Genomic DNA, 27239 nt, shown 5'->3' with positions numbered 1-27239 from the left:
TAAGTGTCCTCAGATATGGGTGACTTGACTGTTAATAATATATAAGCAGGAACCCACAATGTGGAACACATCTGCCCTATACTGAATCAGACTATTGGTCTAGCAAGGTCACTATTGTCTACTCAGACTGGCAGCAGCTCTCCAGGGTTTCAGGCAGTTGACTTTGACATCACCTACCACCTGGTCCTATCAACGGGAGATGCTGGAGATTGAACCTGGGACCTTCTGCATGCCAAGCAGATAATCTACCGCTGAGCTACGGTCCCTCCCTGGGAAAGAGAAAAATACTTGAGGGGTGAATTTTCCTCTCCCCCACTATTTCCTCTTACACTTCCTTGAAGGCTCCCATAGCCCCTCCCCCTTTTCTGCCTCCTCTCCTTCCCATCCACCAGCTACCTTTATCTTCTCCCCATCTTCAGTTTCCGTCCCACCCTACCCCAGGCAAAATTATGGCCCAGTTGCAGAGGGGAACCTGAAAGGACTTGCAAATTCACTCTCTTAGCTTCTCCACACTATTCCCTCTTTCCCTCTACATGGCAGCTCCCATATCCTAAACCAGTGGTTCCCAACCTTTCTCGAGTCGCAACCCCCTTTTACAATTGCCAAGTAACCTGCGACCCCTGCCACATTTAAGGTAAAGGTCCCCTGTGCAAGCACCGGGTCATTCCTGACCCATGGGGTGATGTCACATCCTGACATTTCCAAGGCAGACTTTGTTTGTGGGGTGGTTTGCCAGTGCCTTCCCCAGTCGTCTTCCCTTTACCCCCAGCAAGCTGGGTCCTCATTTTACCGACCTCGGAAGGATGGAAGGCTGAGTCAACCTTGAGCCGGCTACCTGAAACCAACTTCCGTCCGGATCGAACTCAGGTCGTGAGCAGAGCTTTTGACTGCAGTACTGCAGCTTAACACTCTGTGCCACAGGGATCCTACATTTGCATAAGCCATAAAATGACATTTTCAATAAGATAAAGAAAACACATTAAAAATAGATTTTTCAGAATATAATTCCAACATAATATTTAATTAACTAATTTCATTAAATAATTAATATTTAATGCTATGGTGGTGCTTGCATCTGGGTAACCAAGCTTCAAAATTCGTGGCTGAGTGTTTGTTAAAGCCAACCTCATGTCATCCTCAACATTTAGTCTGTTTCTTGCCTTTGTTTTGATATGAAGAAGCGTTGAAAATCCACTCTCGCAGAGATATGTAGAGGCAAATGGAATTAAAACTCGAAAGGCGAGCATGGTGATATTTGGATATGATTGATACATAGCACACCAGAATTGAGTCAGCAATTTTTCATAAAACATTCCTACAAAACTTTTTATAAGACTATTTATAAGAATATAATTAGCGATTTTTGAGAATTCTTGGAGAACAGGTGAGGTGCCAGAAGACTGGCACCCATCTTCAAGAAGGGGGAAAAGGAGGATCCGGGTAACTACCGACCCATCAGCTTGACTTCTATACCGGGAAAAGTTTTTGAACAAATCAAACAGTCAGTCCTTGAGCATTTAGAAAGGATGGATCTGATCACTAAGAGCCAGCATGGGCTTCTCAAGAATAAGTCATGGCAGACTAGCCTCCGGCGGGTAAGCGCACACGTGAGGCGTCTCCTCCAGACCTGCTTTGCTGGCTGGGGAAACTTTGGCGGCGGCAGCGAGGAGGAGAAGGTTTCGGTCCGAATTTTCCTCTCAGTGCCGCCAGAAGCGGGAGCGGCTCCGCTCGCCGGGAGGGGAGGCGGGGTGGGGGGGAGAGCAACGCCGCCCGTGTGGGGAACAAGTTTGGCTGGACTTTCGCCATTTAGGCACGGGAGGTTTGGCCTTGGATTTGCCTCCATGTGAAATTTTTAATAAAAATAATTACAAGTAAAAATAATGTGGCGACGACCCCCCAGAAAACACTTCGAGACCCCCTTGGGGGTCGCGACCCACAGATTGGGAACCACTGTCCTAAACCTTCTCTCTTTCCTTCTCTTTCCCCACCCACCCAGCAACCTTTTGTCTACCCCTCCATGTTTAGCTGCATTTATTATTTATTTACTTCATTTATAACCCACCTTTCTCCACAACGGAGACTCAGAGCAATTTACTTCATTCTCTTCTCCATTTTATACTCAGAACAATCCTATGAGGGCACGGAGGACACAGAGTGGAAAACTCTGGGAAAGGCTCTCTCCCCAGTCCACCCTAGCCCCACCTACAAAGAGGGAAAGAGGAAGAGGCAGTCTGCCTGACTCTGCCCCTCCCTTCCAAAAAGGGGTTGGAAAGAGGAAGGAAAAGGCAGCCTGCCTAAACAATTGGCTGGGTGCTGCTTTCCGTGCCTCAGGCAAGTCTTGGGAGGACCAGGCGCTGCGTCCCTCATCTTGCCAGACAGCCCTTCTGTCAGAGGGGTGGTTGGCCCAGGTAGGAGGGTATTAGCCCACTAGGAGGCATCAGGTGCCCTTAATGTGCTCAACCTTGACCCAGTCTGTGAGTTAAGTTAGGCTGAGATTATGTAACTGGTCACCCAGTGAGTTTCCAGGTCAGAAAGGGAAAGTCCTAGTCTGAAACTGTAATCACTACGCCGCACTGGCATTTGTAGGGTGGCTACTGCTGAACAGTAGCAATTAGCTGGGCCTGGGTGAGTCATGCAAGTTGCATGGTATCAAGTCGCCCAGTGGTTCCTGCCAGTCCTGGCCCCAATGAGTTCTCCATGAAAGGCCAAAATAGTCCCAGAAAGGGACCATCCCCCTTCCCCTGCCTTTTACACACAGAAAACAAGCCTGTTGTTGTCACCTAGCAACAGCTATTGAAGGCATTTTCTTAAAGCTGCAGGTGATCCTTTTATAATTTGGGGGGCTTATAACTCCCATGGTGGGGTTTATTTTTAGATTTCAGATTTTTCTGCAAATCTGGAGCTTTTTAAATGTTTGTTGAAAGATTCATCTTTGCTCTTCATGGGTATAATCTTCAGATTTAAGCATCCTCAGATTTGGTTGACTTGGCTAGTAGAAAATAAATCAGGCATGTCAAACATACAGCCTGTGGCCTGGATCCGGCCCCCTGAAAGCTCTCATCCAGCCTGCGAGCCAGCCACCTCCTCAGTCCCAATCTGGGTGAGGGAGCCCCCTGCACGCTCTCAATTTAGGCAGCCCCCCCCCACACACACACTCTCAATCTGGGCTGGTGAGCCCACTGTGGGCTTGCCATCAGAGGCAGCCACCCCCCACCCCACTCCTGATCTGGGCTGACAAATCATGGCCCAGCCCAACCGAGTGACATTTATGTCATATCTGGCCCTCGTAACAAATGTGTTCAATACCCCTGGTATAGATGATGAATTTAAGACCAATCAATTGCCATCTTTGCCCCAATCAGTCCACTTACTAAGCTATGCCCCAACAGACTAATCAGACTTAAAATAAGAAATCCTAGAGATAAAATGAGTAAAGTACAATGTCTCCATATGTTAACTACTTTCTGGGCAATGAATGAAAACGAAGGAAGCAGAAACAACTCTCCTCAGTTGCATTTTATTTACAAATTGTCTAGCTTTAATATTCAGAAATGATTGCTAAATACTCTTCCCAACCCAATATACAAGTTGATAATATACCTGTGGAATCTCCTATGACGTTAAAAACATCCTTCCCAGATTTAAAACATATTTTTCATCAGTGTCTCTATTTTTTTCCTTACTGTTCCTTTGTTTCTCAGGGACAAGAACTAAACTCAGTTTTCAATTTGCTTATTCACTGGAATCATTATAGAGAGAAAGAATCAAAACAGAGGAAAATGGAGACATGCAATAGCAAATAAAGATATATCATGACTGCTGTTGTTAGAGCAATTAAACTTCATATACCAGTGGTATTCACTCCATGGCTTGTGGACAGTCATATTCCCTATATCAATCCCATGTTGATTTATGCACACATTGTCAGCTTTAACACTCAAAAAAGAAAGAGCACTCCTATACAAGAAGGAATGGCAGCCAACCCCAATAGGATGTTGTGGAAGAAACTGCGCTCAACCTACTAAGCAGCAGCAGCAGCAGCAACCCAGCCAAGCCTTCACTTCCTTACAAGACAGAAAAACTCTCCTTCTCTAATATACGAGGCAGCCCGCACACAACGCAAGTGCACCTTTTCCCCCCCATGCCCATCTCATTAGTTGGAAGAGAGCAGCATTCATGGTTGCCAATCAGACCCAGGGACACTAACTAGACTAGCCGATGAATAAGGGCTGGAGGCGGGGCTATGCTCTCCTGCTGTCCCAGGTGACGTATCTGAGATCAGGCAAATGGGGAGAAAGAAGTTTCTTGGCTTTTCGAAGCGGTCACTTTCTCCTCAGCCTTAATGATTTCCTTATTCTGCATTATTACTTCTCAGCCAGCCTCCCCTCCTCCTTCCCTCATGCGAGGCCAGAATCACGTGCAGACCTCCTGTCCCTCCCCCCCGCCCCACCAAACATTTCCGTTTACTTAAGTTTGAGCTCCTGCACCCTCCAAAATTAATTTTTCCCTTTCAGGCGCAGCGGCTGTTCCCTGAGGTGAAGTGGCCAAGGAGGAAGGGAGCTCCATACAAAGTGACAAAACTAAGCGGCCTCTTTTTCCTGCTGGTGCCGCCATGTCAAAGCTGTAAATGTCCCGGCATCCCTGAGGACAAGGAAGCGAGGCTGAGCAGATACCCTCCTGTGCTGAGGCTTGCATGCTCCCAAGCCTGTAAATGGTGCAGATCTGCATTCAGATTGGCCCGGCTTGAACACTCCATCCCAGGGCGGGGGTAGCGGAGGGTGGCTTCCTCAGCCCCACAGGCCAAATAAAAGCTCTCAAGAGTGCTGGATCCGGCCCGCAGGCTGTAAATTTGATACCTCTGGCATAGGCCATTGCTTCATGAGCTCTACGTAAGGCTCCCTCACTTTTTAAATGTTAAATCTATGGAATCCTTTAAGCTTTCCCCCTCTTTAGGTAAGGCCACATCTAAGTCCAGACTGGCCACTGGGGTGTCTATGACCGGAATTTTGAGGAGTCCAGAGACCTTTGGTGGAAAGCAGTATAACTTTTTGGCGTGCCCAATGTGGAAAGCTAAACTGAAGGTTCAGTTCATTCCTCCTTGATCCCTTTAGTGAAGAGGCGAGGAAAAGGAAAGGTGAAGCCCAAGGTTTCAGGCATACCAAACTTCTTCATGGCCCTATCCTTCTCAGCCTTATCGGGCTCTGGATCTCCCTTGGGGGTAGAAAGTTGCAGAATCTTTAGGGTGATGGTGGCAACTCATTATGAGAAAATAGTCTTAGGATGAGAGACCTGCTGAGGAATGTCTTCATGTGATAGTTAGCTTTCCTCCCTGTTTGAGTCAGACTCTTGAGTGCTCAGAATGGGTTGTAAATCTCTTCTTTCAACTGGGAAGACCTTGAGATGAAGCTTGGGAGGATGGGTACTTAGGCTATTTGGTGCCACTTCAGGAGGCCAAGAGGATTTTTTTGGTGATCTGAGTCTGGCCCATAAAAGAGCCCTCGGACCGCTGCGAAGCCTGCCTTTTAGGCAGAATGTAGGTAGGCTGATGAGGTGGAGGGGGGTGCACCTGAACAGCCATGCCTCTGTCTGCCCTGAGTGGTGTAGTGGTTAAGAGCAATGGTTTGGAGTGGTGGATTTTAATCTGGAGAACCAGGTTTGATTCCCCACTTCTCCACATGAGCTGCGGATGCTAATCTAGTGAACCAGGTTGGTTTCCCCACTCCTACACATGAAGCCAACTGGGTGACCTTGGGCTAGTTACAGTTCTCTTTAGAACTCTCTCAGCCTCACCTACCTCACAGGGTGTCTGCTGTGGGGAGGAAAAGGGAAAGTGATTGTAAGTCGGTTTGATTCTCCCTTAAGTGGTAGAGAAAGTTGGCATATAAAAACCAACTCTTCTTCTTCTATCTCACTATTTAAAAAGTTAGTCAGCCACTCTGGAAAATCCACCAGGGCAACAGAGGCATCTCCAGCCCCTCCTGAGGGGCCCAGGGAAACAGGACTGACCTGCACACTCACCTCCTCTTGATCAGCTTGTGCTTCATAGGAAGTGGCGGGGTTTCTGGAGTGACTAGTCCTTCCATTATGAGAAGACAAGAATCATGGGAAAAGACTATAATGCTAGGAAAAGTCGAAGGAAGGAGGAAAAGAAGAAGATCCAACATGAGATGGATTGACTCTATAAAGGAAGCCACGGTACACCGTTTGCAAGACTTGAGCAAAGCTGTTAGCAATAGGACACTGATTCGTAGGGTTGCCATGAGTCAGAAGCAACTTGACGGCACTTAACACGCACACAGCACTCGAGCAGAGGTAGAGGTGGGAAGGACAAACAAAGAGATGTCTTTATCCCCCCACCAACAACAGAGAAGAAAACTCACAGTAAGGCACATGAGGGAAAGACATGATGACCTAAAGAGTACTCTAAAGCAGAAAAAAAGGCTAAAAAGCAATCAGAGCTCCTCCGAATCTTGCACAGGCAAAGGAGACAGGAAAAGAACTGAAGAAAGAGGCACTTCTTTCCTCTGGGGCAGGAAGAATTAATATCCTGCCTCCAGGGTTTGTGGGAGGAGTACCCAAACATCAGGATGTCCTCTCCTCAAATGTGAATTTCTAGTTTCAACTTATATTTGTTTTTCTACCAATCATCTGGGATGGGAATCTTGTTTGACCTGTAGGCCTCTATAATACATTGTTTCAGGGTGTAGCTAATTGCTGCTGCCGACATTCTTTTTCCTTTGTTGGGGTTAGAAACTCCTATAAACTTATAGTCCGATTGCCTAAACTCCATTGTCCTGTTTATGAAGGTGCGGATAGCTCTGTGTAGATCTAGAGTGTGCCAGGAGAGTTCCTTCAACCAGATGGCTCGCTTGATGGAGGTAATGGAAGCCATGGACCGCGCCACGAAAGACACTGAATCTAAGGAAGCATCTGCCATCAGGGTGACTGCGCTAAGGACCCTCTCAAGACCTCCTGCCACTCTGAGTTTATCCGATGGGACAAGCTGAATGAGCTTCTTTACCCATAGGTATGAAGCCCTAGCAAAAATAGATCCGGTAGCACAGGATTGAATGGCCAAAGCTGTGGCTTCATGAGCCTTCCTCATGAAGATTTTTGGTCCAATTGATTCCTTCTGTGGCCCTGGTGCAGCGGCACGGCTTTTCGCGCTTTTAGCTTCAGCTGCACCGGGCTCGTTTCCTCGCTCTCCTGCAAGGAGTTGGACTGATTTTGTGCCCCTAAGGGTCCGCATTCACGGCCGTTGGGGGAGCTGGCTTACTTTGGGGTGGATTGGACCAGCCCCACCTGGTAGTCCTCGACCGATAAGAGGTCATCTCCCCTTAAAACAATGGTGTCTGCCATATTTGGAGGCTCTAATACAGTGAGAGAAAGGGCACAAAGGGAAGAACTGGGCGGGAAAGCTGGATAAGACTGAAAGGCAAGTAGGTAAAGAAGAGTAGATTGACGAAGGTAGGTAAAAGTTTCCCTAACCTAAACCTAGAGACCCTGCTCTCCATTCAGAGGCAAGACGGAAACTGGGTTCCTGCAGGCTGTTTTCCCGCCAGCGGAGACAGGAAGTTAAAAATTAGTCCTGCCTCCCGGATACAGCAAGGAAAACCCCCACAGCTCAAGATACCCTTGCTCAGAGGAGAACTCTCCCAAGCTGCCTTCCTCAGTGAGGCAGGAAGAGAAACTGAACAGTGAGGGGGAGATTCCCACTAGAGGGACAGGAAGCAGAAATTCGCAAGCAGCGAGAATCACCCAATCAAGATGCCCTTTCCTCAGAGGAAGAATTAACACGCTCAAATATAAGTTAATAAAATAAATATGCTAAATGAGGACTCTGGAATTTTTTCCAATTCATTATTTTGCAAAAACCACATCATCCACCTGCTACACATTCCTGTATCAGACTGTTTTGCAACATTTGAAAGTACATTTTTCTCAATATTATAAAGATCACTTTTTCTATAGCCAGTGTCAAAAAACAAAAAAAACAAAACAAAACCCCACTCAGTTCTTTCCAGTCTCCTCAAATAACATAAGGTAACATTTTGCTGAGGAAAGGAATTCTATCACACTATTAGCAGGTCAATCAAAAACAACTTATCCTAAGAATTCTGTCCACAACCCCCCCCCCAAAAACCCCAGTAAGTTTTAACAGAATCAGTGTTGCTTGTATTATGATAAGCAAACAGGTGAGGTGCCAGAAGACTTGAGACGGGTAAATGTTGTCCCCATATTCAAGAAGGGGAAAAAGGAGGATCCAGGTAACTACTGACCTTGACTTCTATACCAGGAAAGGTTTTTGAACAAATCATCAGTCAGTTCTTGAGCATTTAGAAAGGATAGATCTGATTACTAAGAGCCAGCACTGGTTTCTCAAGAACAAGTCACTACACTTGATCTTAGCCAATAGGCCGAGAAGCATGTCATGTCAGGCTAATCTTATCTCCTTTTTTGAGAAAGTTACTACCTTGCTGGATCAGGGGAATGCAGTAGACATAGTTTATCTAGATTTCAGTAAGGCTTTTGATAAGCTTCCCCATAATATTCTTGTTGACAAACTGGGAAAATGTGATTTAGATCCTGTTACTGTTAGGTGGATCTGTAATTGGTTGACAGATGGCACCCAAAGAGTGCTTGTTAATGGTTCTTCATCTACTTGAGAGGAGTGACTAGTGGAGTACTTCAGGGATCTGTCCTAGGCCCTGTGTTGTTCAATATTTTTACAAATGATTTGGATGAAGGAATAGAGGGGATGCTTATTAAATTTGCAGATGAAACTACATTGGGAGGGGTAGCAAATACGGTAGAAGACAGAGCCAGGATACAGGAGGATCTTGACAGGCTGGAGAATTGGGCTAAAACCAATATTGTGCATTTCAACAGAGGTAAATGTAAAGTTCCGCATTTAGGTAGGAAAAATCAAATGCATAACTATAGGATGAGGGAGACTTGTCTTAGCAGTAGTGTGTGCAAAAAGGATCTTGGGGTCTTAGTAGACCAAACACTGACCATGAGTCAGCAGTGTGATGCTAAAAAGGCAAATGAAATCTTGGGTTGCATCAACAGAATCCAGATCACACGAAGTGATGGTATCGCTCTACTCTGTTCTGGTTAGACCTCACCTAGAGTATTGTGTTCAGTTTTGGGAACCACAATTTAAGAAGGATGTAGACAAGCTAGAAGGTGTCCAGAGGAGGGCAACAAAGATGGTGAGGGGTCTGGAGACCAAGTCTTGTGAGGAAAGGTTGAAGGAGCTGGGTATGTTTAGCCTGAAGAGAAGACTGAGAGATGATATGATAACCATCTTCAAGTACTTGAAGGGCTGTCATACAGAGGGTGGTGCTGAGTTGTTTTCTGTTGCCCCAGAAGGTCGGACCAGAACCAACAGGTTGAAATTAAATCAAGAGTTTCCGTCTAGACATTAGGAAGAATTTTCTAACAGTTAGAGCGGTTTCTCAGTGGAACAGGTTTCCTCGGGAGGTAGTAAGCTCTCCTTCCATGGAGGTTTTTTAAGAAGAGGTTAGATGGCCATCTGTCAGCAATGCTGATTCTGTGACCTTGGGCAAATGATGAGAGGGAGGGCATCTTGGCCATCTTCTGGTCACTGGGGGTGGGGTGGGGGAGGTAGTTGTGAATTTCCTGCATTGTGCAGGGGGTTGGACTAGATGACCCTGGTGGTCCCTTCCAACTCTATGATTCTATTCAGGGCATTGAGTAGGGATCACTGTGTGTGTGGGGGGGGGAGGTAGTTGTGAATTTCCTGCATTGTGCAGGGGGTTGGACTAGATTTGGGGGTTGGACAGAATTTATATTAGCCATGTAGCAGTTAGCGTGACAATACACTGATAGCAACTTCAAGTGTTTAAAGAAACATAGTTATTATTATAATCCTATGGCTCTTCCAACATGGTCCCCATGGGCACCATGATGGCCACTGACACCTTCACTGGCACCCGCCAAGTGTTTTTAGATGGTGCAAGGGGTCAGCTTCTTATTGGCTGAGCAGATTTTGAAAAATGTGGCTTTGGGAGCAGCTGCCACTGCAGCACAAGGATCTTCACGGAGTGATAAAAGGTAAGCCATGTGTATATGCAAGAAACACACTAACTAGGGGGAGGGAGGAGGGACTAGAACTCCCAGTGGCCAGTAGGTGGCCAGATATGGGAGAACAGTGTTCTTTGGCCAATCACAGAAACTGGAATGCCATGCAAACTTTTGTGTTTGGGCAAAGAGTACATATACACCTTGAATTCTCTCCCAGAGCGGCCTTTGCTCACTGAGAGTTTGGTGCACAAACCTTGGCTTTTGCTCCTGCTGCCTCATCCTGAGCTGACTTGGTGGATTACAGCCTGCTGCTTTCATGGGATTATTTCCTGGCTGCTGCCTGGAGAAGAGATCCAGTAGTTTGAGATCCTATCATCATTTTATTTGGGGCCTATTTTCTAAACTTGGCTAAAAGCCGGGGGCGGGGGTGCGTTCTAGTTTGAAGCACTGGTTGGTTGGGGGGGATTTCATTTCATTATTATTTCTTGCTCCTTCTTACCTGCTTTTAAATTCCTGATTTAAGTGTGGTTGGATCTAATTGCAAGCCTTTCCTGATTTTATTATTTGGGTGTGTGTATGGGTAGGGATCCCATTGCAATACTGTTTATTTCTTGCTCCTCCTTACCTGCTTTTAAATTCCTGATTTAAGTGTTGTGGCTGGTGGGATTCTGCAAGCCACCTTTGCAGCTGTCATTCTTTGGTTTTTTTGGGGGGTGTATGACCCATGGTTAGGTAAAGAAATGATTCCAACAGGCAAGTGTTGGGGGAAAACAAAGTACACAGTTTCATTAAACAAAAAATGCACCCTTTTACCCAGGCTAAGTAATCTTGTAACAAAAAAGACCCTTTATCCAGGCTGAATCCGAAATAAGGATGGGAAGTTGTCTCCTGGGAGGCAAGCAAGCCGCTTCTTCTCTGGCAGCCGTCCAGACGCCCTCCTCCTGGCTGGCTGGCTTATCTGAAGCCCTCCCCTTCTTTTAACAGAGTGAAAACTAACCGTTTCCCCCATCACCAGGTGCTCATCATTTACAGTGCTGTGTGCAAGTTAATGACCTGAGATTGCTCTCACATGGGGAAGGGCTGCATTGACCACCATCTACCTCCTTGTAGTACAATGGTCTTCCGCAGTTTCCAGTACAGGGGGGAACTGCTTGGCTTTGGTCTGTGGTTTTGTTTAGAGAGTTTTGGTGGAGGCCACCAGGCAGGGCTTGGCGTGTTGGTGGGTGTAGGCTTTTCGACCTGGTCTGAGCGGCCAATTCATTTGATCATTTCTCTCTGGGTAGTCTAGCGGGGTGACTTCACAGACACAGAACCAGCATTAATAAGACCTGTGAGGAAGTTGTTGGGCTACATTGCCTCCTCAAGTTTAAACAATGGCTGTAGGTGTTCAGTGTCCTACAAATTAGGCTTTGTTAGGGCGTTAAAAGAGCAAAGGACATTGAATTCTAAATAAATAGCGGAAAAAGTTATAGAAAGGCTATGTATTGTGCCCTGGCCGGCATTAGATTTACAGTTCAAAGGTGAGAGAAGTGTGTCGTTGCAGAGAAAACTCCTCCTCATTAAGTGGAGGTTAGGGCCTCTTTTTGAGTGAGAGTGAGAGTGAGAGAGAGAGTGAGAGTGAGAGAGAGAGTGAGAGAGTGAGAGAGTGAGAGAGTGAGTGAGAGAGAGAGAGAGAGAGAGAGAGAGAGAGAGAGAGAGAGAGAGAGAGAGAGATTTTTTTTCAGGGCAGGGACTGATTGTAATCCAGGACAGCTAGCTAGACACTAAAACTACCCCACATTAGATAGCCAGAGTTTGGCCCAGGGGAACAATGAGTGGCAGGGGTGCAGGTAAGAAGGATCCCGGGGAGAAGACTAAAGGGGCGGAGGGGAGAGGGAGGGCGGCGGCTCACCCCCGACATGTGCAGGGAACAGCTCTAGAGCTGCTGTCCACGATTCCGCGGAGGAGTCTCTTTGGCGAGGGGGCCTCTGGAGCTGCCCCACCCACACAGGCGATAGCAGGTGCTCCTCCTCCTCCTGATGTTGAGTCTTCCCAGCAGCAGCAGCGGGAGGAGGAGGAGCAGCCTGAGGAGGACTTTGGGCTGAGCTTCTTGGACAGGAGTCTTTTGGAGCTCACCCCCACTTTCAAGAGGGTGGTGGAGGAGCTTGCACGGTCGCTAGTCACCATTGGCCTTGCCTCCTACTTCACACCCCAGCAGTCCTTCCAAGGGGAGACAGGAGGATTTTTTTTTTTTTTGCACAGTCCTGGCCAGAAGCTCCCATCGCACTTGTTTTCCATTTCTCTTTCCAGCCGCCCCTTTCCCCACCCCTCTTGCTGTAGTTCGCCTTCTCTTTAGCCGGCCTTTCTTTTCCTCTCAAAGCTGCCTTTGCACTTGCTTTCCATCTCTCCTTCCAGCTGAAATTTCCCCCTTCCTTGCTGTAGCCTGGCTGCTCTTTCTCTCGCTCTGAGGGGCTTTTCTCCCTTCACCTTTCCTTGTCATTTTCACACAGGAACATGCTGAAACAAATAGGTTGTTGCTGGAAGAGAGCCAAGAATTGGAAAGGTACCGGCAAGGATGAGAAGTGGGTGAAGTATGGGGAGAGATGCAGGCTGGCCGCCTCTGCAACTGACATGGGTTTTGCTACTGGCCCTTGCTCCCCTAGCCATGGGGAAAGTGAGGTGGAAACACCACCACGTCCTGCCATTTGTGTGGGTAGAAAGTTGCCACTACTATTGTTCAGCCTACCTGCCATCTATATTTATAGGGCACCCTTACCTATTTTTTTAAAAGTATTGCCTATAAATGCCTCATAAGGAGACAGCTATATAAAGCAAGCTTTTGCTTGTGTGTTAAAACATTTAATACAGGTGTCCAGAAAGGGAGGGATGTGCAGACAACTCACTTGAGAGAAATTGAAGTTATTGCTTTTTGGAAGCAAAAATGACTGGAATGCTGTGTGTGTTACGGAGTTAAATACAAACACAAATGAGGTTTTCTAGGAGGCATGGTAAATAATACATTTTTCAGATGACCTTAATGGAATATGGTAGTTGGAGCTAGTATTTATCTTTCAAAATAAGGCTTCTTTGGGGAAAGAGTTATCAGCTTTTTCTCCATTTTCGATTAACCAGCCACCTGTAATAAAAGTGTTTCTTAAGTGGAACAGCACACCAGCCTACAGGAGCAAGGCTGATCCCAGCCTAGAGCCTCACAGATAATATAAAAGTGTAATTATTCATTAACAAATTATGGAATTCAGCACAATTTATTCTATCATTTAAAAGAGTTGTTGATTATATATGTATATAAAGAAAAATATGTATATAACATATGGGGACATTGTCGTACTTTTGCCCCACTTCAAAAAATATGTAGATCCAGCTCTGCCAGCCAAGGCAGTCACCCTCCAGTCCAGATCAAATTTAATCCCAAGGACCAGAGATACAAGCTCTATAGAAGACACAGGCAAAGCCAATTAATGATATTATATTTTTTACTTAAAATACAAACATGCTTAAAATAATAACAAAACTAATAACATTAACTGACTTTGCCTGTGTCTTCTATTAAGTTCATATCTCCAGTACCTGGCATTACATTGTATGGAATTTATTTATTTTTTTGTTTATTTGATTTGGTACACATGGCCCAACCAAGTGACATTTATGTCATATCCAGCCCTCATAACAAATGAGTTCAACACCCCTGTATTAGAGTTATGCATAAATCCACCTCCTGACATTTTGTGGTTGGCTGTCTCCTGCAGCAGCCATTTTGTGTTTGGGCCCTGTGATAAGAGCTCTAGTGGCGCTTGGAAGCTCAAAAAAGTTGGGGACCCCAGCTTTAGTTTTTCAGCCTCCTGAAGGAGTTTCATAACCTAAAGATCCAATGGAAAGTTCACCATTCAAAACAATGCATTAAGACAACTACAAGAAACTTTCAAGATGTCTGAAAGTATAGCAAACTATCATCCTTGCCCATCAAATTTATTTACATTTTCCCAAGCTAAGTGCAACTCAACAAGAGAGATAATAGTTGTACCAAATACTAACACTTCCTACACATTGAATAGGCCACCTACATAAAAAATCAAACAGCTTTATAATTGTGCTGTACAAAGATGCCCTTCAGTTTATGTTGTGAGCTTTTTCATTCAGCAACAGAAATGGGCAGGTGTTCCCAAGTACTCGTGTATCAACTGATTATGACAAAACAAATAGGGTTGCCAGATCCCCCCTCGGCTTTGGCGGGAGGTTTTTGGGGTGGAGCTGAGGCAGAGATTGCATGTGCACAGCCGCACCGACATGATCGTATCACTTCCAGTTTACACCTGGAAAACGCTGCATTGCAGCTGGCCTAACAGGCCTCAAACTGGGAGTCTGAGTGGTAAAAGGCCCGTTGCGATGTGGTGCTTCCAGGTGTAAATCAGAAGTGATGTGACCGCATCAGAGCAGCCACACACACATGTGATCCCCGCTTCAAAGCCGTGCACTGGATTGGCAGGTAATTGCCCGCCAATCTAAGCAACCTGGCAACCCTAAAAACAAAGTATGCATTTTTTAACATTTCAAAGAAAAAAACTCAGAATGAGGAAAAAGAAAATGGTGCTAAAACAGATTAGTGGGTTTAATTCAAAACAGGAAGAGAACAATGAGAGACAGAATCAGGATTTTTGTGTTGAACCTGGAAAGATGAAAAATTTGACAACATCCCACCACTGAAGACTGTTTTGGAGGATGTGAACACTGCGGGGGTTGTCCATTTTCACACATCTAAACTCTGCCTACATTGTCCAATTATACAACAGAACATCAATAATTAAACATAGCACTTTGAATAAGGCAAACATGCACAACTCAAGGGCCAGCTTCAGCCCCCTCCTTCTCTCTTCGTAGCCCCTTAGAGAAAATCAATATAGTCACATGCACTCTTTCCCGTCACTTTGGGGAGCAATGCAGGCCCTCTCAAAACATCAAAAATGGGGAGATGGGAAAATGGCTGAGTAACTACATCAGTACTGATCCTTCTTTCCCTAAATCCAGATAAGCACAGTGGAATTAGCTCCATGTTCCCTAGCCCACTCCAGCCAACTAGCCATGATGCATGGTTTCAGCATATTTGGGCTTTCACTAGCATGACCTGCTGGGAGCATGAACACTTTTTGTGCTAATGTTGGAGTATTCAATGAGAAGTAGAGGTGAGATTGGAGGACAGAAACTGAGCAAAAAGGGAGGATGAGGTGGGTACAGAATCTTGTCCAGCAGAGGAAAGACAAAGAAGAAACATAAAGGAAAAATGGAGTGGCTAAGAGACAATGGACATCTGACTTGCTAAGAGATGTAGTGAGGTGCCATCAATATGTAGATGACACCCATCTCTATTTCTTTTCAACAGAATAAAGCAGTGGTTCCCAAAGTGGGCAGTACCACCCCTGGGGGGTGGGATTACCTGGGGGGGAACTAAGAGGCAAGGGGGCAGCAGGGGGCACTAGAGGTGGGCCCCTTCAACCATGTTGTTCACTAATTTACAATAGATCAAGCTATGTCACCATGCCGGCAAATTTGGTGGAAACTATCAGAATTTTTTTTCCAGACTCTGAAGAGCTGGTACCACTGGATCAAGTTCATCAGTTTTGTTGAATAATTTTCAACTAAAAAGTACTAATTTGATTTTGAATAGATGTGCAATTGTTACTGTTTTGAAATTTTATTATCATCTTCTTTAGTGAATCATGCAAACCCCTTTGAATAATGCTTTTTATAGGATAGGGTAGGGGGCGCTGGGCTTGAGTTTGTGGAGCCAAGGGGCGGTGGCCCGAAACGTTTGGGAACTACTGGAATAAAGTGAGGCTACTGAGATCCTTAATTCTTGTCCGAGGCAGCAATTTGCTAGATGGGTTGTTCCTCAGAAATCCAGGTAGAAGTAGATAATGTTGGCAGACAATATAAACCAGTTGAGGATTTTGTAAGTTGTAATGCCTTTAACCAAATCAGTTTGGTTTACTAGCTGCACCTCTTCATCAAAAGGTACAGTCTGGCCAGTCATCCAAATACTGGTTACAACCAGCCTGAACTATCGCGATCTGCTTCAGGAGGTACTGCCTCATAAAGCAATAGCCAGATTACTTGCTGGCATCAGCCAGAGAGAACATGCTATGGCAGCACTGAGATATCTGAATAGCTTCCAGTGCACTTTGAATTAAACTTTGAATTAAGTGCTGGTTTTCACCTATAAAGTCCTATAGATCCTGAAGGACCACTTTTCCCTGTATATATATGCTCACCAGTCAAGACCTTCATAACAGTCCCTGTTCTGTGTGCCCCCCGCCCCGAAGTGGGTGTGTATGAGGTAGACAGAGGTTTTTTTCTCGGTGCTGCCTGGTTACTGGAGAATGAATTTAAAAGTTTCTGTGGTTACCACAGTTCATAGGGGTGGGGATAGGGGTGGTTTTGTTGCCCTCAGTATGATTTGAAATTTCCACAGTTGCAAATAAGGGGCACTATATCAAGAAGATGATCTGACCTCACCACTCTGGCCATCTCTAGTTGCTTGCAGAAACATCCAATGTGAACCCTCCTTCACAGTTGTTAAGTGTCACACCACATTCCTCAGAACCTCTATGTCCCACACAATTTGTCAGCATTCTTTGATGAGAATGTTGTTAATAGAAAGTCCATGTGCCTGAAAAACAGCTTTATGATACTGGCTTTTTATTTGTTCTTTTACAATGCATTGTGTTTGTCACTTTAATTATTTCTGCCCCCAAGGGGCATTTAAGGTGGCTTACTCTGTCTAAAAGGCATCAGTATAATACAATTCAAATCTAAACAATGATACAGTGGCATTAAAAATTATGTAGCCCCAGGAAAATTAAAGAATATGACATAGTTGGAGGATTCCTGCTCACTTTGAAGACAGCAGTCTCAAGGCTCAATACGCAATCAATATGCACCATGGAATATATCCCGGACTCTTCTGCCAATATACATGTTCTCCTTGGGAGCTGTGGAAATTGCTTCCTGAAGGCAGAAGTTTGAAAATACTATCCAAGGATAATATCTGACATAAACTGTTCATATATCCATAACAAGCTCTCAATAGTTGTTCTTTGAAAATGTTATGTTGCTTACCATTATTACTTCTGATCCCAGAACTTCCTCTAGCGGCAGAACTTCCACAGACCAACTACAAGGTATATTTTTGAAGAAACATTTATTATAACTTGTAGCATACTGGTGTATGGTCAAATAAGGGACATATTTGTGATTACTTAGTGCATTAACATGCAAGATCAAGTAATCCTTCAAAAATACTTTTGTAACATCTACTTACATGTTCACTGTAAATAGACCCACATCTTAGCTACTAATTTCTAACACTCACGGTTAACAAAAAGCTTGCCTGATTTACTTCAAATACATATGGCAGCTTGAAAATACAGTTGCTGCATATCAAATAATGACTCACTGTCTACAAATACATTGACAATGCGTTCCTGAGCTCTTGGCCCAAAAGAGCTCAGGAGGAGCACAAGTCTCTGCTCTGGCCACTTGTGCCACCACGAGAGGCAGGGACGCCGCTCATGCTGGTCTCCCTGCTCTGCTGCAGCAGTGCAGCCCAGGAAGCCTGGCTTGGCCTGCAGCACCGTGTCCCACCAGTGCAAAGCCCCACATCAGTGCCCCAGGGGACATTCCCTTTCGCCCCGGGTATACCATCTAAAACAACAGCGTTGCTGCGCCAGCTTTTTGCTGGTGCGGCCTTGCTATTTTTAATGGAACAAAATGCCCCATTTAAAAAAAATTAAAAGGCTGTTTAAAAGCCTTTCGGCAGCAGGAGGATGGATTTGGAGGCACCGCGATAGCACCTCGGCCACACCGTCCTCAGCCGCCAAAGACTCAGGAATGGGCTGTGAATGAAATTGGGGCAAATATTTAGCAGAAGAGATTCTGTGAACATCTCACTAACCAAGAGATGTGTTTTATTCAGCAACTACCTAGATAGTATCTGTTCTCACCTAGAGGGACTATTTCTCAATTCCCAATACCACTTTCAAGCCATTTCTGTTGGTGCAAGGAGAAATCATGTCCAAGTTATTGATACTCTTTACAAACTCAATAATTATATATTGGACACAGTAGATTATGCAAGTCAATCCTCTGAAAGCTAGGATTTGCACCCTTATCCCGAAGCCTGTTCTGCAAACATTTATGTTATTTATAGTTAGCCTTTCTCACTGGGACTCACGGCGGATTACACAGAGTGAATCAAAAATCAACAGGATGGGACACTCAATAAACAAAGGAATAGGAATTGGGTTGTAGAACCAGCCACAAATCTAAAAAACAGAACTGAAGCAAAGTGTAAATGTTAACATGACACATTAAATGATGCAAGATTACATAGTAGGATCCAATTTACAGCAAGCTACACAATTGTATAGATTACAGTCCCTAATAATCCGTCAGCAGCAGAAGCAGAAGAGTTGGTTTTTATATGCCGACTTTCTTTACCACTTAAGGAAGAATCAAACCGGCTTACAATCACCTTCCCTTCCCCCCAACAAACACCCTGTGAGGTGGGTGAGGCTGAGAGAGTGTGACTTGCCCAAGGTCACCCAGCTGGCTTCATGTGTAGGAGTGGGGAAACAAATCCAGTTCACCAGATTAGCGTCCGCCACTCATGTGGAGGAGTGGAGAATCAAACTTGGTTCTTCAGATCAGACTCCACCGCTTTAAACCACTGCTCTTAACCACTACACCACACTGGCATTTTGTACAGTGCTACCCTACTGCCTGTTTAGAAAAGCTCTCTGGAATAATTCCGTTTTGCACAGTTTGCTGAAAGCCAGAAAAGTGGGAGCCTTCTGACCTCCTTAGGCGGACCATTCCACAAGGTGGGGTCCACAACGGAGAAGGCAGTTGTTGATTTTGCCCATTTGCAGGTTACAGAAGGCCCTGTTAAGATAAGCAAAGCTGTCATGGTGGAGCATAGGAGAAGAGGCGTTCTCGCAGATATGAGGGTCCAAGACCATGAAGGGCTTTATATGTGACAACCAATACCTTAAATTGAGCCTGGTAACTGTAGAACTGTAGAATAGGGGTAATATGCGTGCTCTGTCCAGCTCCTGATAATAGCTGAGCTGCGGCATTGTGCACCAGCTGGAGTTTCCGAAAGGATTTTGAGGGAACACCAATGAATTAAGTAGTCTAGTCTCAATGTCACCGTAGCATGGATCCAAGTGGCCAGATCAGCCGTATCAAGATAAGGGGCCATTTTTCTAATTAGGCTGAGTTAGACAAAAGCCTTTTTTCGAAACTGCATTAACTTGCTTCTCCAGCAATGTTGGGTCCAGTATGACCCCAAGGCTCTTAACAAACTTGGCAAGGGTCAGCTGAACCCCATCAAAAGTGAGGAGCAAAATGTCCTTCACCTTCCCAACTCGCATTACCCTTGTCTTTCCAAGATTAGTTTCAATTTGTTCACTGTTATCCAATTAACCACAGCAGCCAGGCAGCAATTTAGAACCTCTACTGCATAACCAGGAGATTTGGATAACGATATCTAGAGCTGGGTATCTTCTGTATATTGATGACAACCAACCCCAAAACTGTGAATGATTTGGCCTAAGGGCTTTACATAGAGATTGGAGAGCATGGGGGATAGGATTGCACCCTGTGAGACCCCACAGGATAGGTTCCACACTGGTGATGACTGGTCTCAAATGGCAATTCTTTGGGTCCAGTCCACGAGGAATCATTTGAACCAGTCCAACATACAACCCCTGATGCCTCCACCAGATGTTATGGTCCACTTTGTCAAAGGCAGCACATAAATCCAGCAAAAGCAACCCTCATCTACATTTAGGCAGAGGTCATCAGCAAAAGCCCACAGAGCTGTCTCCATCCCATAGTCCAGTCTGAAACTGAAAAAGGTCTAAGGCAGATGGAGTTTGCCTGCTATTGCTCTCTCAGTCAATTTGCCTAGGAAGGGCAGATTAGAAACATGGAGATAATTGGCTACACCATTTTTCTGTAGGGATTTTTTTTTGTAGCAGACAGATAACCACCTGTTTGAGTGATCAAGGGAAGGTGCCCTGAGTTAGTGACTGATTTATAATAGATACTGGGTTTGTTGATGTGGTCTTTACATGATTTTAGAAGCCAGGACAGCCAAGGGTCCAGGGCACAAGTTGTGGCCTTCTCCGATCCCAAGAGTTTGACAACATCCACCACAGAAACTGGGTCAAAATGGTCCGTAAACAGAACAGACGGTGTATTAGGCAGTTCTTCCAGCAGACCTATGTTACAGGCAGCATTTAGATCAGAGCATATTCTTCATATTTTATTAGCGAAAATCTTTGCAAAGGTATCACAGCTAACTGTCTGGTTCAAGTATGCCAGTCATGATAATGCAAGCCCCCTCACCTAGAATCATAGAGTTGGAATGGACCACCAGGGTCATCTAGTCCAACCCCCAGCACAATGCAGGAAATTTACAACTACCTCCCCCCCACACCCCCAGTGACCCCTACTCCATGCCCAGAAGATGGCCAAGATGCCCTCCCTTCTCATGAACTGCCTAAGATCATAGAATCAGCATTGCTGACAGATGGCCATCTAGCCTCTGTTTAAAAACCTCCAGGGAGGGAGAGCTTACCACCTTCCAAGAAAGCCTGTTCCATTGAGGAACCACTCTAACTGTTAGAAAATTCTTCCTAATGTCTAGACGGAAATTCTTTTGATTTAATTTCAACCCATTGGTTCTGGTCTGACCTTCTGGGGAAACAGAAAACAACCCGGCACTATCCTCTGTATGACAGCCCTTCAAGTACTTGAAGATAGTTATCATATCCCCTCTCAGTCTTCTCCTCTTCAGGATAAACATACCCAACTCCTTCAATCTTTCCTCATAGGACTTGGTCTCCGGAGCCCTCACCATCTTTGTTGCCCTCCTCTGGACACATTCCAGCTTGTCTACATCCTTCTTAAATTGTGGTGCCCCAAACTGAACACAATACTCTAGGTGAGGTCTAACCAGAGCAAAGTGATACCGTCACTTCACGTGATCTGGAAGTCTCAAAAGTACACTGGAGAATTAAAATCACTGCTTTTTCCTTCCCACTTGCGGATGGGGGGGCGGGAGAACACTGTCTATAAGGAATAATTCTAACATGGAAGATACTGAAGGAGCTCCCAATCAAATCTGCAACCCCACTCTGAAAGAGTCAAGGCAGTTTGACATAAGCCCTCTGACTCCATCACACACCCACTTACACAATTTGAACATATTGATCCACCACTGTCTTTCTAACCAGCTCTGACCAATGTACACATTCTAAGCCAAGAATGAACAGAAACTGATTTTTAGAGATTAATTTGATAACTGCCAGACAATGTGCCTTGTATAAAATTATAAAATTTAAGAATTCATGCTGTTCTTGATGTCCAACAGATCCACAAAAGAAAAGAAATCTCAACTGTTTGTAACTGTCTCCCCTGACAGCTGAACATGCAAACACTGCAGTGTGACGGTAATCCAATACCCATCATCTGCAGGTGGGTATGATTATAGTCCATCCCCTACAAATGCCCCACAATTCCAAAGGGGAGCAGGATTTTAAAGGTAAAAAGTATGCTATCCGCACTACACTTTCAGGATGGCATAAAACTCCAAAACCATATGTGGATGAAGCAGCCCTCTGATTCATGCCATAATCAACAGTCTGGAAATTTAGCAAACTGCAGATTCTTAACTGCCCACACGAACAGTTGCACAGCACAATAAAGTTAGCCCAAACCATTTCCATCCTGCTCCATTTCTGGCAAATGAACAAGTGTGGACAGAGGCAGGGTCACCCCGAGACGCTCCTGTGTGTCAGGCAGAAAATCCAAATGCTATTGTCCTATCCCCACTTCCAGCCCCCTCTAGGGACAGGCCCCAATCCATTGTTAAAGGCCTTCTTCACAAGTGAAATTAAGAAGGAACTGCATAAGCACCCTCCATTTCAGTGGGGATTGTGCAGAACAGCTCTGACGATTTGTTCTCCATGGGTCAGACCTGGCTACCTCATAATTAGCTATCCTTTAAGGGTGCCATCATAAAGCGGCGAATTCACAACCGCAAAGGGGAGAGATTCCTGACCTCCAGGTCCCATCATGCCAGAAAAGATCGCTCCTCGCAGATGAAAATCCGGCTTGCACGCCTTTGGCGTAGTCCTTACTCGGGTGCCTCCCCCCCCCCCCCACACACACACCGCAGGCTCTTCCCACGAACACGCTTTAAACTGGCGCCCCCCGCCCCCCAAATACGAGAGCGAAGCCTAACCGCCAACACACGCGCAGCAACGCCACGAAGAGCTAGGAAAGAAAGTTTATTCCGAAAGTTTGAAAAGGAGGAGGGAAAGAGAGACCAGGCAAGCCAGCCCAGCTCGATCCTGCACAAGATGAACCAGGCTGGACGCAGGACGGCCCAGGAGGCTGGAGAGGGGGCAAGGAGGAGGGGCCGAGAGCGAGAACCGCCGTTGTTATGACAACGCCGAGCGGGGGGGGGGAGGCGAGGCGCGCAGTCGGTCCGGCGCGAGGGAGGGGAGAGGAGGGGGGGAACTTCAAATCCCAACCGTCAACGCACGAGCGGCTTCCCTTCTTAAAGGGGCCGGCGCACCCGGGCAGACCCCGGCGCGCTCGGGCCGGGAGGGAAGCCCCGCACAAAAGGCACGGCCGCCGCACGGCTGACACGGCCGCGCCGGTTGAGGAACGGGGGACGCACACCGACCGAGAGGCGCTCCCTCTCGGGAGGGAGAGTCCCGCCCGAAGCCACCTCCGAAGGAGCGCTCCCCTCACGGCCCCTCAGAATTATTGTTATTATTAAAAAAAAAAAAAAGAGGAGGAGGAGGAGAAATGCCCGATCTCCCCCATCCCCAGCCGCCGCCGCCGACCCGTCGCCTCCCGCCCTGCCGTGCCGCAGCTCCCTATCTCGCTCTTACCCACACAGTGCATGAGCCGGTGCCGCCAGGAGTCGAGTTCGCGGCGGACTCCCCTGCGCTCCGCCGTGCAGCGGGGGCTCCGGCACTGCGAGGCGGCGGCGGCAGGAGCGGGAGCCGCGGCGGCCATTCTGTCTGTTCCCTTTTCCATCTGCCTCTGACCTCACGCCCGCTCATTTGCATACGGGAGCGCGCGCGCCTCCCTCCCCCCCCCCACCCGCCCGCCCCGCCCCGCCCACTCCGCTGGAGGGGGGGCGGGAGAGCGAGCGCCTTCTTTTCCCTCAGAGCGGTTCGCTGGCCGGGATGGTGGTGGTGGTAACGGCGCCCCCCCCCTTTTTAAATCCTGAGGAGAAAATGAATGGCGGGCGGCTGAAGGGGAGTTTGGCAAAGGGTGGTGAGACGGAGAGAGCGGCGAAACCATTGAAAGGAAGAAGACTACGAATCCCAGCAGACCCCGCGCCACTTCCACTGCCTTCTTGCGCGCTTAACCTGCCGCGAGGCATGCTGGGACCAGTAGTTCGTGCGCCTTCCACTCCTCCAAGCTTTTCCGAAGAAGGGACATTTCTTTTTCATGGGCAAGGTTTTTGGGGGGGGGGGGAGGGTGTTCTTTTTTTTGTAGAGCTACACACAATGTAAACGAACAGCTTCACCTCCCCACACACACCAGGAGCTTATGAAAAAGAGATAGCAACGTGCCCGACCCCTGTGAGGGCAGAAGCGACTTCTCAGGGCTTGTTGCAAAACCCCAGGTTTGACAGCTCTGGGTGGGGAAACACCTAGGAATTTTGAGGGCGGGGCCTGGGGAGGGCGGGGCTTGGGAAGGGGAGGGGCATCAGCGGGGATGTCATGCTATAGAGCCCACCCTCCAAAGCAGCCATTTACTGTGTTGCCTGGAGATCAGCTGTAGTAGTGGGAGTCTCCAGGACCCACCTGGAGGTTGGCAACCCCTAGCAATACCCCAGGATGGTGTTTTTTTTTTTTTTTTTTAACTGCGTTCCAGAGACCTCCTGGGGGTTCCTTGGAAGCTTCATCCAACAATTTGGCTATTTGAGCCAGCATCCTCGGTGCTGCATTTCGAGTGTCGGAAGGAGCTTCCCTCTCAGCCAGGAAGTTCTGAATCCACTCACCTTTTCTCAGTCTACCTGACCTTATAGGATTGTTGTGAGGATGAACTTATGGTGTCCTAAGCACTTTAGAGAAAAGGAGGGATAAAATGGACAGACAATCAGTAATGGTAAACTGGAGGCTTGCTGCAGGGCCCTATTGAGTGAGAGGGTTGCCAGGTTCCTCTTCACCACCAACGGGAGCTTTTTGGGGTGGAGCCTGAAGAGGGCAGGGTTTGGAAGGGGAGGGACGTCCATACCGTAGAGTCCAATTGCCAAAGCGGCCATTTTTTTTTTGAGGGGAACTGATCTCTATCGGCTGGAGATCAGTTGTAATAGCAGGAGACCTCCAGCTAGTACCTGGTGGTTGGCAACCCTATTGAGTGAGTTGGAAGGGGCCATTCAGGCCATCTAGTCCAACCCTCGGCTCAATAAGCCTGGTTTCGGCCGGGGAGGGTGGACTAGAAATATAATTAATAACAATAATAATGCATAATCAGCCTAGAGCATCCCTGACAAGTATTCATCCAGCCACTGCTTGAAGACTGCCAGTGAGGGGAAGATCATCACTTCCCTGGGCAGCCGATTCCACTGCTGAACAACTCTTACATAGAGCTCTCAATACAGGCAGGGTGATAATGAATGAAGCCTAACTATGATTGCAAACCTCCAGGTGTGGCCTGAAGATTTCCCAGAATTACAACTGAGCTCCAGATGACAGATATCAGTTCCACTGAAAAATTGCTGCTTTGGACAATGGACTCTGTGGCATTACACCCTGCTGAGGTCCCTTCTCTCCCAGGCTCCACCCCCAATTATCCAGGAATTTCCCAGCCTAACCCTCATCCTGCGTTGTGTGAACTAAGCACACACATTAGAAGAAGCACCACAAACGTCTGAAACACCTAAGAAGTTTTGGTCAGGTACACTGATGTGGAAAGCAATCCTGAAAGTTACCGCTACGTCCCATTTGCACCCACTAAGTATCAACAACAGAGAATGCTACCATTTTTCAAAGCCCATTCCAGCCAGCTACATCAGCATGGAGGGGTCCTCTCCAAATTGAAATTTTCTGAGCAGGTCTTCAGGGTGACAGTGAAGAACTAGAACACCTTGCCAGACACCTACAGGACAGGGAAGAAAAGCTCATAACATGCCCATGGTTCATTCCCAATCATAACACTACAATAGTTGAATGCTGAAGGCTTTGTCCAAAGATAGTAATGCAAGGAAGTCATGTTTCAACTTTTCAGATACGTAGCAAGAAGTAGAAGAAGAAACAGTTGGTTTTTATTCCCTGCTTTTCTTTACCTTAAGGAGTTTCAAAGTGGCTTACAATCCCTTCTTCGCCCCATAACAGGCACCTTATGAGGTAGGTGAGGCTGAGAGAGTTCAGAGAGTACTGTGACTGGGCCAAGGTCACCCAGCAGGCTTCATGTGGAGGAGTGGGGAATAGAAACCGGTTATCCAGATTAGAGTCCGCCACTCATGTGGAGGAGTGGGAAATCAAACCCAGTTCTCCAGATTAGAGTCCACCACTCTTAACTACTACACCACGCTGGATACTGCTTTTATCTCTTGTATATTTAGCAGCTTCACGTGCATGGACATGTAGCATAAAGAAAATCTTCATCTGCTGAATTTTAGCCAGCCATGGGCCCAGAAAGTTAGAAGTGACAATGCCATAAGAATGCATTCATATTCATAGCATTTGTTGCTTTCATGTTATTTGTATATTGTGCAGCTCTGCTCAGCTAACAGTTGGGCCACTAACAAAGCCCAATCCATATATGGCTATTCAACCTTTTGGAGTAGAACTTTACATATGTCTCACCTGTAGGTTACCAGCCTCAAGAATTACAAGTAATATCCAGGCTACTTTGATCAGTTCCCCTAAAAGCAATGGAAGCTATGGAAGTTGGACCCTATGGTGTCACATCCCCACTGGGTTCCCTCTCTTCCCCCATACTATCCACTGTCACTGCCCCCAAATCTTCAAGCCAGAATTGGCAACACTATCAACAGGTATAGAGCCTTAAAAGTAGAGAGCTGTCACCAACTTGTGGGGTTGCCAAACTCCAGATTAATAGCCATTGTGATTGCCCAGCATTGACTAACTACATATTGCAATCCGAGTTTTACTTGTAAATTGTAACCTATCAAATCATGGCGCAAAATTATCAAGGCAAGTTTGCGTATTCTAATGAAGACAGAGAAAGAATTGTGGGTTCTATGGACTCCTTGCGTAAAAAACCGGACAAACGGAAAAATAATTTGGAACAGTTGTTATTTCAAGGCAAAAAAAGTATAAGATGGAATATGCATGCTACATCCTTAGCGGAGTATGTCAAGGAAAATATGATACCACGAGGCTTAAGAATACAAAAAGCCCCAACGTTGTTTAAAAATGATGAGAATTTTAGAGAAAGATGGGTGGAGATTTTGAACAAATGTTCAAGTGATCTTATGCTACTTATTATAGAAAAAGCTAATGAGGAGAATGTCAAGATTAAGAAAGAGATAGACAGAGAGAAAAAAGAGCTGGAAAGAAACATGGAAGCTGATATTTTCTCACAAAAAATGGCACAGGTTTCAGCTGAATTGGAGGAATATACGGAACAAATTAGACAATATAAAATTAAAAAACTTGACAGGGACACTTTGGATTATAAAAATAAGACTGTTTATGTTTGGTTGAATCCTAAGTATCGCTCAGATGAACAACGTTTTAATAGAGGTGGTGATGAGGAATCAGATAACACAGAATCCTCCAGCTTATCTAGCAGGGCTTCGAGACGGGAGTACTCTTTAAGACCCAGAAACTATCCCAATTACCATATGCGGGGTGGTTATTTTCCCCGGAGACGGAGGAGAAATATGAAAACTTAGTAGTTAACTTGTCCGGCCGACAACTTACAAATGTTGAAAATAAGGTTTTAAACCTAGGCTTAGGATATGTTCCATGTCCCAAGTACTCTAGTATACATACACGGATAGATCTTTTTAAATTGATTAGATTGATTAGGCTTAAGGATTTTTTTAAAGGACGGGATTCAGACCGGGTAGATTTTAGAATTAAATCAGCATTTATCCCGCCTGTTCAAAACCCATTAATAGACACCTTCTA

At 46.1% G+C, this 27239-nt stretch overlaps 1 protein-coding gene across 2 annotated transcripts in view; it reads right to left on the bottom strand.

Moving 5' to 3' along the window:
- The window catches only part of LOC130482733 (ligand-dependent nuclear receptor corepressor-like protein), a 69664-nt gene extending 46498 nt beyond the window's left edge, over nt 1-23166 (bottom strand). Inside the window, exon 1 of one of the 2 annotated variants that reach the window (XM_056855571.1) lies at nt 23013-23166. In XM_056855571.1, the coding sequence (XP_056711549.1) occupies nt 23013-23160 (148 nt within the window). In that variant the 5' untranslated portion in view covers nt 23161-23166. The remainder of the gene's footprint in view (nt 1-23012) is intronic. The other variant, XM_056855572.1, reaches the window with a different exon arrangement.
- Nucleotides 23167-27239: the final 4073 nt, after the last annotated feature.

This window comes from Euleptes europaea, chromosome 9 (genome assembly GCF_029931775.1).
Source record: "Euleptes europaea isolate rEulEur1 chromosome 9, rEulEur1.hap1, whole genome shotgun sequence".
Classification (NCBI taxonomy): domain Eukaryota; kingdom Metazoa; phylum Chordata; class Lepidosauria; order Squamata; family Sphaerodactylidae; genus Euleptes; species Euleptes europaea.
Note: the sequence above shows the minus strand (reverse complement) of the source record. Positions and strands in the feature narration are given on the sequence as shown.